Below are 13,397 nucleotides of genomic sequence, written 5' to 3' on the forward strand. Positions count from 1 at the left end.
AGCTACACTACCACTCAACTCATTTGAATAGAGTACAGGAATTTTAAAACCATTTTAATAACAAACAAGCTCTGCAGGGGATTAGTAATGTTTTGAATGATTTCATAATCGACAATTTATTGAAAAATATATAAATGAAGTAATTTTTTAAAATACAGAAATGCAAGTCAAACCTGACAATGTTTTTCTTTCTAACAGGTGGATAGAAGCTTTTCAAGAAGGCACTGTATTGTAGTGACTTCAACACCATCTCACTGTCTAAAGGAGCAAAATGTTGAAGTATGATAATAAACAGAGTATAGCAACTCTGTTTAAAAAGAATATGGAATTCTGCTAGAATCAACCTAAACAAAATTGTATATTTATCAAAATTAGGGAAGTTGTTGCCTTTTTTTAGGTGTAAGGTCATATTTTTTTAAAGAAATGTGTGTATTTGTTTTTTCATACAATGTGCTATTTATTAAATTCCAATGTTTACTTAATGGTCAGAATCATTTCTGAGATTCATATGAAATTCCAAAGTGCCCTTGTGTTTAGAATAGTGGATAGCTTTGTCAGAGAATTGTTAGTAAGTTTATAACAAACCACAAAAAAAAAAAAACCAAACCATGCATGAACACACACACACGTACTACATTGCTGATACACATTTGCAATTTAACAATAAAAGTTAAAAAACAAAAAACCGCCGACATTTCAGAAGTGGTTATATGTAGACACTTGTTCAGTTACAGTAACTCTTTTGAGAAGAAGTCATTTAGCTGAGATGCTGCTCTTTAAGAGTCTCAGTCCCATGGAATACTGCTGTTGATCCATACAGCCACTTTCTACATCATGTAGGCCCTGAAAATTAAGGCTGCTACTTTGTATAAGCTTCTGTAACAGAAGCAAACATTTCTAATAAGGTATTGCCTCAGTTATTAAAGGAAGAGGAAAGGAGGAAAAAATCAATGTATCTTTCTTTGTTATGTAGCCTACAGTTCTTGATGTACCACAGCTGTTATCAAATTGTGGATGCCAAAGGTATATTAATGTATTGTCTAACAAGAAATGGCAAGGGAAATTCTTTCAGATTTCAGTAGGATTATAAAGCACAGCCAAATACTCATTTTTTTGGTATGTGGGTGAAAGATGAAACCTCTTACCACCAATTGTTTCAAAAGCCATTTGATGCCATTGCCAGTTCCATTTTGAAATGATGGGTCTGAATATTTTGAAAACTGAAAATATTATACATATAACTATTTAAACTGGAATCATCATATCAAGAAAGCACAATAATTTTAGTGAAAGTGACTTTAAAAATGTGTACCATTCATTTTAGTGCCCTTTGTTCACACTATTGGGTAACTTCTGCTTGACACTTTAAACTCCAGTCTTCCAGCTGTGTGTGATGGGTGGTTTTGTTGTTGTTTGGGTGTGTTTGTTTGGTTTTTTTTAAATTGTCAGTACACCTCATTAGGAAACCCTTATACTGTTTTTTTTTTTTTCCCCCCTGCATATATGCTATTTATTTTTTTAAACTGTATGTCTCTGTGTATAACATGAATGGAACTAACACTATGAAAAATCAAGAAAAGCCCAGGGGAATAGTATTTACATATAAAATAGGAAGCTTGTGTATAGCCATCCAGTTCATTTTTACTGTGTGTAAACCTAAAAAGAAAAGATCATCTGGATGAGTGTGGGTTTTGGTAATGGTATTAAGAACTGTCCTCTTGGTTGTTGATTCAAATCTATGCCAATAGGTAGCTGATGGATGTTACCAATTATGGCCTTATTTACAAAAGGGAATTTTAGAAAAACCTTCTCCCTTGATTTATCAGTTCTCCTGTAGCAGTGGGAGTCCTTGTATAGACATGGCTTTGTAAACTCCTGATGTGATTACCAGCGTGTTGATTAAAGCTCCAGTTCAGGACAGTTTTTAAAGTTGTGACTAATTTTAAGAATCTGAGCGCTACCTCCCCAACCAATTTTGATAGGATTGATCACATGCTTGAAGATAGGCCCATATTTAAGCATCTTGATGAGTCAAGGACTTACCATTAAATCAGTCAAATCCAGTTAAAATGCTAGAAGGTTTTATCTGTCCTATAGCTTCTACTTGATGAAGATGAACTGATGGCAGTGCTAGTGGAAATTTTGTCTTTGCAAAGATCCCATAATATAAAACAGCTTATATCCAGAGGTTTTCTCTGTGAAATGAACTGGTGGATTCGCTCCGGTTCCCAGTATGTGGATAATGTCACAAAATATAGGACCAGAAATAGCAGCCAGTGGTCATAACAGAGGAGCTAGAAACATGGAAGCTAATATAATTTCCTCCTTCTTGGTAGTACTCCTTCAAGATTAAGACTAAGATGTATGCATTGGGCAACTGTAGGGATGTTCATGTTGTTACAGTTCTTGTTCTGTTGATAAAAGGTTTAGAGTAATAATTCAGCAATGTACTTGAATATATTCCTAACTTTTAGTGCAGAAGTAGTTTCATTGATTTCAGTGCATGAATAGTTCCACTGACTTCAGAACTGAAAACTAAAATAAATCCACTACAGAAAGGAAACTTATTAAGTTTCAATGTATGTTTGTGTGTCACTCCCTCACTACAAAACAACCAACCAAATGAAGTCAATACACAGCAAGGAATATGGTGCATGTATCCTGCTTGATAGGGTTTTACACCTGGCAGTATCGCCTGATCTGCTATATACCTCTGACTTGATGCAGAGTAAAAGAACATCTTCCATGAGTTATTGCTGAGGCAGTTGATTGAATCCAGAACCAGTTTCTGTAATATATATTGTATTTTATAATATATTTTGTAATATATATTACAGAAACTGGTTCTGGATTCACTCAACTGCCTCAGCTATATAATCTCTAAAACACCCATACAAATAAAACAATCTCTTTATGAGATTTTGACAGTAAACACTATCAAACTTTCTCAACATTTGTCCTTCTGTCATGTGTGAAGAAAACTTTAAAGATATACATGATGGACAATGGTTAGAGGCAACAAGTGTTTGGTTAAACACTCCTCTGCAGTTTTTTCAAGCTAATATGGTCACTTTTGTATTCATATTGTAAATGACCAGAAAATGAAACTGATTAGCATATTTTCATTGACAAATCAAAATAAAGTAATAGAAATTACATAACTTAATATATTACCACTTTTTAATTTTGTTTTAATAATTAAAACATTTTAATAGCAGGTTAGGATATTAATTGTAAACATAATAATTACAAAATTTAGCATGTTCCCTTCTAAAATTATAATTTGAACCTGGCAATATCTTCTTTTGAAGTTTGAAAGGTTTTACAATCTGTGCTAATATGTTGATTTAGCGTATCTTTGATCCAACATGATCAAAGTCCTACATTCAGGTTTTCATTTGATTCTCATACCAGCCAATCAAGCAATATTTGTAAACTAGCAGTTTTTAAAACAACTGGCTACCTCTGTATTAGAAACCATAGTTAATGTTTAAGATTCACTAGTAGAATGTCTGACAAGCATTGGCATTAAAAATTAGTTTGAACATTTTTTTTTTTTCTGGGTAAGTAAAGGTATTAGATTGCAGAATTCTACTGTTTTATAACAAAACTAAGCTGAAAACTTTTTTAAAAATTGTTACAATACACTTACTATAAACAAGGATTGATTAACTATCAATGAACAACACTTTAGTAAACTAGATTAAGCAATTTTGTGGAGTGTGTCTATCAAAGTGTTTTAGTAAGTAAATCTGTCAGGGTTAGAGACAGGCATTTAGTACATTTATTTGCCATATCTGCTGTTTGTTTATACTTATTTTCCAAATATACTTTATTTGGAGAGTCCTAGACTGTACTGTATTGTCTAAATGAAAGAATAGAATCTTTTATTTTGTAAATTAAAAGAGCTGAAAGTCATTGTAAATAGTTGTTGTGGATATGTATCATGTGTGTACAAAATAAATTCCCAAAAGTTAATAGTAAACTTTTTTCTTTATGCATTTTTACAGTCACCTGAACCTTGTGTATTTCTTTATTTCTCCAATTCTAGAATTTGCTGAAGAGTTGCCCTTCAGAATCGCTGGTTTCACTTTTTAATTTTTTTTTTAAGTGTTCTGATTCTTAGAGTTGCCAAGAAAATCTGGAAATGATGAACTGTGTGCAGACTAATGCTGTGTCTGCCCGGGTTCACTCACACCTCTAAGAAATATTAATTATTCCATCCATCTCATTCAGGGTGCAGTGCAGTGTAATTATGCAGCTGTAATATTTGCTATTTTGTTGCAATCAAGTGTCTTATATTTGGTTTTCCATCTCCTTGCCCTGCAGGATTTGTCTGTGACTGCTTTTTGTTCAGTTTCCCCCACAAATAGATGTAACTGGATTATACCTCATGCTCCTTCTGTTCTCTCTCAAATCTGCTGGTAGGTAGTGCTGGGCTGCAGAAAGGAATGAAACAGGCTGAAGGTATAGACTGGTGTACTTGGCTGGTCTGCCTCTAGAACAGCATGCAGGAGGGAACGTGAATGAATGAAACCAGCTACAAACTGCCTTTCCATGGCGCACAGTAGGGAAAGTTGTTCTGAGTTGGTCCCTTCAGAGAGCTCTGCAAGAACTAAGGTATAAGTAATGAAGCATGACTGTCTAGGTCAAAGATTCCCATCCTACTGTCTGATGCAGGCAGTCCTTGACTTACAATGTTTCGAATTACAATGTTTCGCACTTGCAACCTTTATAAATTGACACCGTGTTTCAACTTTGACATCAGTTTCGACTTAACAACGCTTATCTGATGCGATGCCACGCCAGTGAACAGGTTCAGTGCATCGCCCATCTCCCTGAAGAACATGCGTCCAAACTTCCTTGGGCACTTTCTTCAAGAAAGCAGAAAAGACTCCAGAAAAACCTGCAGCCAAGACTCCTGAGAAGACTCCAACCAAGAGCCCTTCAAAAGTCCAGCAGTCACCTCAAAGAAGTCCTTCCAAACCAATATGATTGCTATTTACAATATGAATACATTAATGCAGCTATATTACTCATCTGAGTGCTGAGTATAAAGAAGGGTGGCTGCTGCTCCACAGTACATCGGTTACTTCCGGACTGCAGTTTACCGATCCACGGTCACTTCCGGACTGCAGTTTGCCAGTCCATGATCTAAAAAGGTTAGAAACCACTGGTCTAGGTGACATGTGTGTTAACATGATACAGTGTAGTGCCATGTAAAGATAATTCAGATCAACTAAATAAGCTAGTTTGACTACTCAGTATCATAGTGCTTAGGGTTGGAAGGGATCTAAACAGATCATCAGATCCGACCCCCTGCCCCAGACAGGAATGGGTGCCAGGGTCATATCACCCCAGCCAAATATCTGTCCAGCCTCCTTTTGAAGACCCCCAAGCCAGGAGAGAGCACCACCTCACTTGGGAGTCCATTCCAGAGCCTAGCAGCCCGAACTGTAAAGTAATGTCTCCTGATGTCCAGCCTGAGCCTTCTCTAACAATTATGTGGCCGTTATTCCTAGTAACCCTGGATAGTGCCCGGGGGAACAGAGCCTCCCCCAATTCCTGCTGGTCCCCCCCTGGTGAGTTTGTAAACAGCCACCAGATCCCCTCTCAGCCTTCTCTTGTGGAGGCTGAATAGGTTCAGGCCCTTTAGCCTCTCTTTGTAGGTCCTGCCCTGTTGCCCCTTGATCATGTGAGTGGCCCTCCTCTGGACCCTCTCAATGCTAGCCACATCCTTCTTGGAGCTGCATGTAATGCACTGTAGATGCATGACAAGGTGCAGTTAGCCTCACTAACTGCCTTCTTGCATTGGTGGCTCACGTTCATCCTGGAGTGAACAATGACTTCAAGATCCCTTTCTGCCACTATGTTGTCAAGATGGGTGTTCCCCAGCCTATAGGTGTGTTGCTGGTTCCGACTCCCTAGATGCAGCACCTTGCACCTGTGTTGAATTCCATCCTATTCTCATCCACCCACTACTGTAATTTATTTAGATCTAGCTGGATTCTGTCCCTTCCCTCCAGCGTGCCCACCTCACCCCACAACTTGGTGTTGTCAGCACATTTGCACAGTATGCATTCCACATCCAGATTGCTGATAAAGATGTTGAACAGCACAGGCCGCAGGACCGAGCCCTGGGGGACTCCACTGCCCATGTCCCTCCAGGTCGAAAATGATCGGTCCACCACCACTCTGGGTGTGACCATCTTGCCAATTTGTCACCCATTTGACTGTGTAGGTATCAATGCTGCAGTCACCTAGTTTTTTTAAGAGAATGTGGTGGGAAACCGTGCCAAAGGCCTTAAAGTCCAGGAAGACAACATCCATCCTGACACCCTCGTCCAGGGACTTTGTGACATGATTATAAAAAGAAACCAAGTTAATTGGGTGGGACCTGCCCTCAATGAACCCATGTTGGTTGCCCCTGAGCATTACCTCCCCTGCTGGGCCCTTGCAGATGTGCTCCTTGATAATTTTCTCAAAGGTCTTCCCAAGGACTGAGGTAAGACTGACTGGCCTATAATTGCTGGGGTCCTCCTTTCTCCCCTTCTTGTAAATGGGGACCACATTGGACCTTTTCCAGTCCTCTGGTACCTGGACAGTGCCCCTTGAGTACTCATAGAGCTGTACAATCCACTGGCATAAATTAAGACAAGTGGGCATGTCTATGCATGTGATTAATGCACACAAACTGGAGCTTATTCCTCCAGAGTTTATTTATGTGCAGCATGTGCAGTCCAGTTGGAGCCCCCTTGTGCCTCAGCCAGCTCATCTGCAATACATGGAGTCCAGTTGGAGCAGCCCTGGGCCAATTGCCCTGAATGGGGTTCCATGTGCTGCAGAGCAGCTGCCTGGGGCACAAGGGTGCTTCAGCATGGGGGGCTTCCTGCACCCTTCTAAGTTGGCGGATCTCCTCTGGTGGGCTTTAAACTAGGCTCGTCGGGGGAAGGGGATGATGAGGGCGAAGGAAGCCTTGGACCGCTAAACCAAGCGTCACCCGCAAGAACAGCCCAGCCTAGATAGACGACAAGCAGAACAAATACCCCATAAGCAACAGGTGCCTGGGTAGTACTGAGATTAGGGGGCCTCAAATGCCTCAACAGAAATGCTTGTAGTATGGGGAACAAGCAGGAGGAACTTACCCTCCTGCTAGCTGACACCAACCCAGACATACTGGGGCTCACCAAAACATGGTAGGACCCAACCCACGACTGGGCAGTGAATATCAAGGGCCGTAGGCTGTACAGGAGGGATAGGACAGGGAGGAAAGGTGGGGCTGTGGCACTCTACGTCAAGGAGAAATACACATCCTCATGGGGTCAGAGGAGGGGCACACTGAAGTGCTCTGGGTTAGAATACAAGGAAGTTGAGGGGAAAGGGACTTAACGGTGGGGATCTACTACAGACCACCCAACCAAGGGGAAGAGCTAGACCAGGAATTTTTAAGTCAGCTTACGGAGGTAGTTAGGTCAAAGGACGTGGTCATCATGGGTGACCTGAACTTTCCAGACATCTGCTGGGAAGAGCAGTCAGCCAGGTCTGAACACTTGCGTAAGTTCCTAGCCAAGTTACAGGACCTCCATCTAACCCAGGAGGTGCACAGCCCCACCAGGGGAGACGCTTTGTTGGATCTGGTCCTGGCCATGGGCGATGACTGGGTGAGGGGTCTGCGGGTGCTCAACCACCTGGGCAACAGTGATCATTGCCTGCTGGAATTCACCATCCAGTGCAAGGTGGCAAAGGCCAGCAGCAAGGTAGCAGACCTGGACTTCAGGAGGGCGGATTTCAATGAGGTAAGGAGAATAGTCGGGGAGGCACTGAGGTCCTGGAGGGAAGAGGAGTTGGGTATCCAAGAAGAGTGGTCGTTCCTTAAGGAGACGATCCTCCAAGCCCAAAGGGAGGGAATCCCAACACGGATCAAAGGGGGCAAGAGGGCACAAAAGCCCACGTGATTCACCAAAAGCATATGGGAACATTTAGGTAAAAAGGAGGTGTACACCCAATGGAAGGGAGGGACCATCACCAGGGAGGACTTTACCTCGGTTGCTCGGGGCTGTAGCGGGGTGGTCAGGAAGGCCAAGGCGGAGATGGAACTGGGACTAGCGACCTGGATCAAGGACAACAAGAAGTCCTTTTTTAAATACATAGGGGGCAAAAAGAAGGTACCGGGTAACATGGGGCCTCTGCAAGACACGCTAGGAAATCTGGTCGTCATACCAGACAGCAAAGCTAACCTATTTAACAATTTCTTTGCCTCCATTTTTTGAGCAGGGACCAGGTCACCCCCCTCACCAGGACCCCCATAGGACCCAGGGGAGGCACACCCAGGCCTAGGGTCAGTGAGGATCTAATCAGGGAACTTCTGGAGGGACTGGTTGTATTTAAATCAGCTGGTCCTGATGACCTCCACCCCAGAGTGCTGAGGGAATTAGCAGAGGTCATTATAGGACCCCTGGCACGGCTTTACGAGCACTCGTGGTGCTGTGGTGTGGTGCCAGAGGACTAGAAAAGGGCCAATGTGGTTCCCATTTTCAAAAAAGGGAGGAAGAAGGACCCAGGAAACTACAGGCCAATTAGTTTTACCTTGGTCCTGGGGAAGCTTTTTGAGAAAATTATCCTGGTGCATGTCCACGAGGGGCCAGCAGGGGAGGTTATGCTTAGGGGCAACCAACATGGGTTCATTAGAGGCAGGTCCTGTCAGACCAACCTGGTGGCCTTCAATGACCAGGTCACAAAATCCTCAGATACAGGTGTCATGGTGGATGTGGTCTTTCTGGACTTCAGGGATGCCTTCAACACAGTCTCTCACCCCATTCTCATTAAAAAACTAGGAGACTGTGGCGTTGACACCTACACAGTCAGATTGGTCACTAACTGGCTGGAGGGCCGCACCCAGAGAGTGGTGGTGGATGGGTCTTATTTGACCTGGAGGGATGTGGGTCCCCCAGGGCTTGGTCCTCAGGCCTGCACTGTTCAACGTCTTCATCAGCAACTTGGACGAGGGGGTAAAAAGCACCCTGTTCAAATTTGCAGACAACACTAAACGTGGGGAGAAGTGGGCAGGCTAGAAGGGAGGAATAGGCTGCAATTGGACCTAGACAGGTTACAGGGGTGGGTGGATGAGAACAGGATGGGTTTCTACACTGACAAGTGCAGGGTACTGCACCTGAGGGGAAGAACCAGCAGCATACCTACAGGCTGGGGAACTCCCTTCTTGTCAGTGCAGAGGCAGAAAAGGATCTTGGATTATTGATGCCAAAATGAACATGGGCTGACAGTGTGGGGAAGTGGTCAGGAAGGCGAACCATTCCTTGTCATGCATCCACAGATGTATCTCAAGCAGGTCCAAGGAGGTGATCCTCCCCCTCTATGTGACACGGGTCAGGCTGCAGTTGGAGTACTGTGTCCAGTTCTGGGCGCTGCACTTCAGGAGGGATGTGGACAACATGGAGAGGGTCCAGAGGAGGGCCACCCGCATGATCAGGGTGATCAGGGCAGGCCCTACGAGGAGAGGCTAAGGGACCTGAACCTGTTCAGGTCCACAAGAGAAGGTTGAGTGGGGATCTAGTGGCCGTTTACAAACTAGTCAGGGGGGACCAGCAAGCATTGGGGGAGTCCCTGTGCCCCCCAGGGCTACCAGGAGTGACTAGAGATAACGGTCACAAGCTGGCAGAGGGTAGATTCAGACTAGACATCAGGAAGCCCTACTTCACTGTCAGGGCAGCTAGGATCTGGAACCAACTTCCAAGAGAAGCGGTGCTGGCTCCTACCCTGGGGGTCTTTAAGAGGAGGCTAGATGAACACCTTGCTGGGGTCGTTTGACCCCAGTACTCTTTCCTGCCATGGACTTGATGATCTGCTCACGTCCCTTCCAACCCTACCTACTATGAAACTGTGCCCCAGCCAGTCAGGGCAGCATCTAGGCCAGGACAGCATCATGGTAGCTGTGCTAGCTTGGTTATCTTTAGGTGGAACTACATTTTACCAGAAAGGCATACAAATGTGAATGAAAGCATCCTCAAAAGACATCAAGGTAGGAAATGGACAAATTTTGCACCTGTGAATGTTCACCCAAGCCACAGAGATACCTGTGTAGCAGATGGGAAATAAAACATTTAATAGAAATGTAGTACACGAACATAGAGGACATTGCCTGTTTTCACATGCAAAACAAGGGCACAGCTGTGCTACAGAGCCTCTGATGATAAAGTTAGGTTGGCCCAGTTATGCTGCTAGGGCCCCAACTGAAAACAGTATATGTAGCAGAAGATTTTTTCTGCCAGCATAGTGACACCATAGAGCCATTTTGCTGTCTCATACAAAGAGCCAGCAGAATCACCCTCCTGCCAGCACAGCAGCTGCTCCACCAGAGTTTTTTGTAGGCATAGCAGTCTGATTTTTTTTTTCCTTCATGCTACTAAGTTGCAACCATGGTTAGAGAATTTAGCAGTACAGTATAGAACAAGTCTAAAGGGGGTTGGAGCTGTTACCAAAAACCAATTAGAAAAAGACAAGTTGTGAGTTCACAAGTTTTATAAGCATGCTATTTCTGACTAATGTTGTACATCAAAAATCTTGATGTAAAAGATATTGCATTATAACTTTTTGTTTCCTTGACAGTCTTTGAGTTATAATGACATTAACTCTGCTGTTTTGAAAAAGGACATGCATCCAAGCGTAGTTCCAGAAGTGTCAATAGTACACGAAAAATGTAACTAACTTGATAACTTTCAGGAGTCTTTAACACTAATTTCTTTCCATAAAATTATTAACATGTTAAAATAAACAATGCATTAAGCTTTAGGGACAATGTGCTTGTGTGATCAGACAACAAGACGTGATGCCTGAAAGGATACTCGCATGGAAACAGTGGCATGAATAGTTATCTTGATGATAACGAGATATTGCTTTGCTGTGTGGGGCTGTGGCTATTTAGGAGGCAAATAAGAAACTCTGAAAGGTTTTAATTTAAAGAGAATATGGAAAAAAATTGCTCATTCTTCTGTTATTTTCACATACTTCTATTTTCTGGGCATTAGTGCTGATGTTATCCAAATGAGTGATTAACTGCATAAACTGGTTTGAGCGTTTTAAAAATCTCAGATAATAAAATTCTATGTATAACAGTTGTAGTTGGTTGATAAGTATGGATGTACAGACCTGCTTAACTGAGAAGTGGAAGCCAGCAAAGAGAAGATAGCATATATTTTCAAAAGAAACTGTCCACTTAAGAGTTTAGGATGCTGAAACAATGAGGCTAAATTTTATCCAAACAACCAAGCTGATGGTGGGGATCATGGAAACAAAATACTAGGGAATTATCTTGCCACAACCTTAACCATAGTGTTATCCAAGGATAAAGTGCATGATATATCACAATAATCACCTGGATTATCTATTGGGTGCTGCTTTTCTGTGTAACTGCCATGGATAGCCTTGCTGCACTTTAGGGGAATCACTGACTATCCAAACCAGTTCTTTCCCCTTGGCCCTCACCAGGTAAGAAACACAGTTACAAAATGACTGTTGGTTGAGTGGGTACTCCAGGCTGGAAACAGACAGCCAGCTTGGGGCTTGTTGTGAGACATACTGGTTTTGTCTATGACTTGCACCAAAACAGATGCCAGTCTTAAGTCAAATTAGGCTTGCTTGTTAATTTGGATAATTCATGGGTACTTAAAGAGGGACACTGAGTCTGACTGTCTATAAAATCTGGATTTGGTGTGGCCCAAAGCACTTTGGTGTGGATCAAACTAGTTGTTTTTTTTCCTGCCGCAGATACCATAAGAACATGAGAACTTCCACTCACTGGGTCAGATGATAGGGTCATCATCATGCCCAGTGTTGTCATGTTGTGGCAGAGCGCAGATGCTGAAAAGGAGAGTGACCAGGGTACAACCAGGGTTTTCCCATTGTTCCTCTCCCACTTGCAGCCTCCACCATTTAGAGCAGGGTGGCTGGTCTTTGTTAGGTCCACAGCAGGTCCCTCAATCCCACCTGGCCCAGGCACTGTCTGGCCTTGGCACGTCCAGCCACCCCCTTTCTAGGCAGAGCAGGTAACAGCAGCTTCCATCTGCCGCCACCAGTGGCCCCAGCCCAGTGGGAGCCCACACCACAGCCCCAACCTGGCCTGCCCCACTTGCTCCGGGCTCACTTGCTCACACTAAATGGGGGCAGCAGCAGTGCCGACCAGGCAGAAACTATTGCTCAGTGTGAGGAAAAAACAGCCCCTCCCCTTTGCCGTTGCCTGGTGCTTCCTGCTGCAGGTGCCCAGAGCCCGTGCATGGGCTGCCCTGTGGCTCCTCTGTGCTGCCACCAGGACAGCCTGGTGACAGCTGTGGAGCCACAGGGCAGCCCAAGCACAGGCTCCAGGAGGCTGAAGCAAGCACTGGGTAGCAGCAAGGGGGAGGAGCTGGTTTTCCCCCTGCGCTGAGCAAGTTTCTGCCCAGCCAGTGTTGCTGCCGTTTCTGTGAGCAGGTGCAGGGCAGGCTGAGTCAGGGCTGGGGTGCAAGTCCCCACCAGTACTGCGGAGTTGGGGCCACCAGCAGCAGCAGCACATGGAAGAAGCTACTGCTGGCTGGGGCATGGGTTCCAGCTGGTCCGCTCCTGCCAGAGTCAGTCCAGAGAGGGTGCAGGACAGGGTTGGGGCTGCGTGCTGTTGGTCGTGGCAGGGAGGTGACACATGGTGCATGGGCTCTGGGCTGTTGTGGGGCAGGTGCAGACCAGCTCGGGGGTCACATGCAGGGGGACTCCCATGTACATCCCACCACTTCCACATACACCGCTCCCACCCACATCCTCCTCCACACCCCCACCTGCGTGCCCCTGGGGGAGAGCCCTGCTCATTGCTACACCCATACACCCCACCACATGTGCACACCTGTGCACACCCCCAGCCACCCTCCCCCTCCACACCCCACAACCCTCCCACACCCACACTGGCCACACACACACCCACAACCCCCACAATACAAGTAAGGCTCAATGTTGAGCTATTATGCAATCACCTGTATATACATGACACAACTGCACACATCAGGACAACAATATTTTTTAAAAAGAAAATTATGTTATTGTGGATGTTTGATTTCTTTTAGTGTATAGAGCTAGATTGGGGGGTTTTTTTTGAAGGCTGCCTCCGCTTCTGCGTCTGGGGGCTACGGATCAATCGCAGAGGGTCAGGGCTGGTGCTAGCCCCGGGCGCACTAGAGCGGGGACCTCACGTGGCTTCATGCTGTCCCCCGGCCACGGGCTGCGACGAGATCTCTCACCTCGCACGTGACAACGCCGCGTAGGTGGGCGGGGCCAGGCCCGGGGCGGGGAGACCGCTGGGCCCCGCCCCTCGGCTGCACGCGCGCTCGGGTCGCCTCAGGCTCCGCCCCTTCCTTCAAGTA

General features: G+C 44.7%; 1 protein-coding gene across 1 annotated transcript in view; it reads left to right on the plus strand.

Moving 5' to 3' along the window:
* FGD6 (FYVE, RhoGEF and PH domain containing 6) overlaps nt 1-4,013 on the plus strand; it is a 104,017-nt gene extending 100,004 nt beyond the window's left edge. The window contains exon 21 of the mRNA XM_006273629.4: nt 199-4,013. Within this exon, the coding sequence (XP_006273691.1) occupies nt 199-235 (37 nt within the window). The 3' untranslated portion in view covers nt 236-4,013. The remainder of the gene's footprint in view (nt 1-198) is intronic.
* Nucleotides 4,014-13,397: the final 9,384 nt, after the last annotated feature.

Source organism: Alligator mississippiensis, chromosome 4, assembly GCF_030867095.1.
Source record: "Alligator mississippiensis isolate rAllMis1 chromosome 4, rAllMis1, whole genome shotgun sequence".
NCBI lineage: Eukaryota > Metazoa > Chordata > Crocodylia > Alligatoridae > Alligator > Alligator mississippiensis.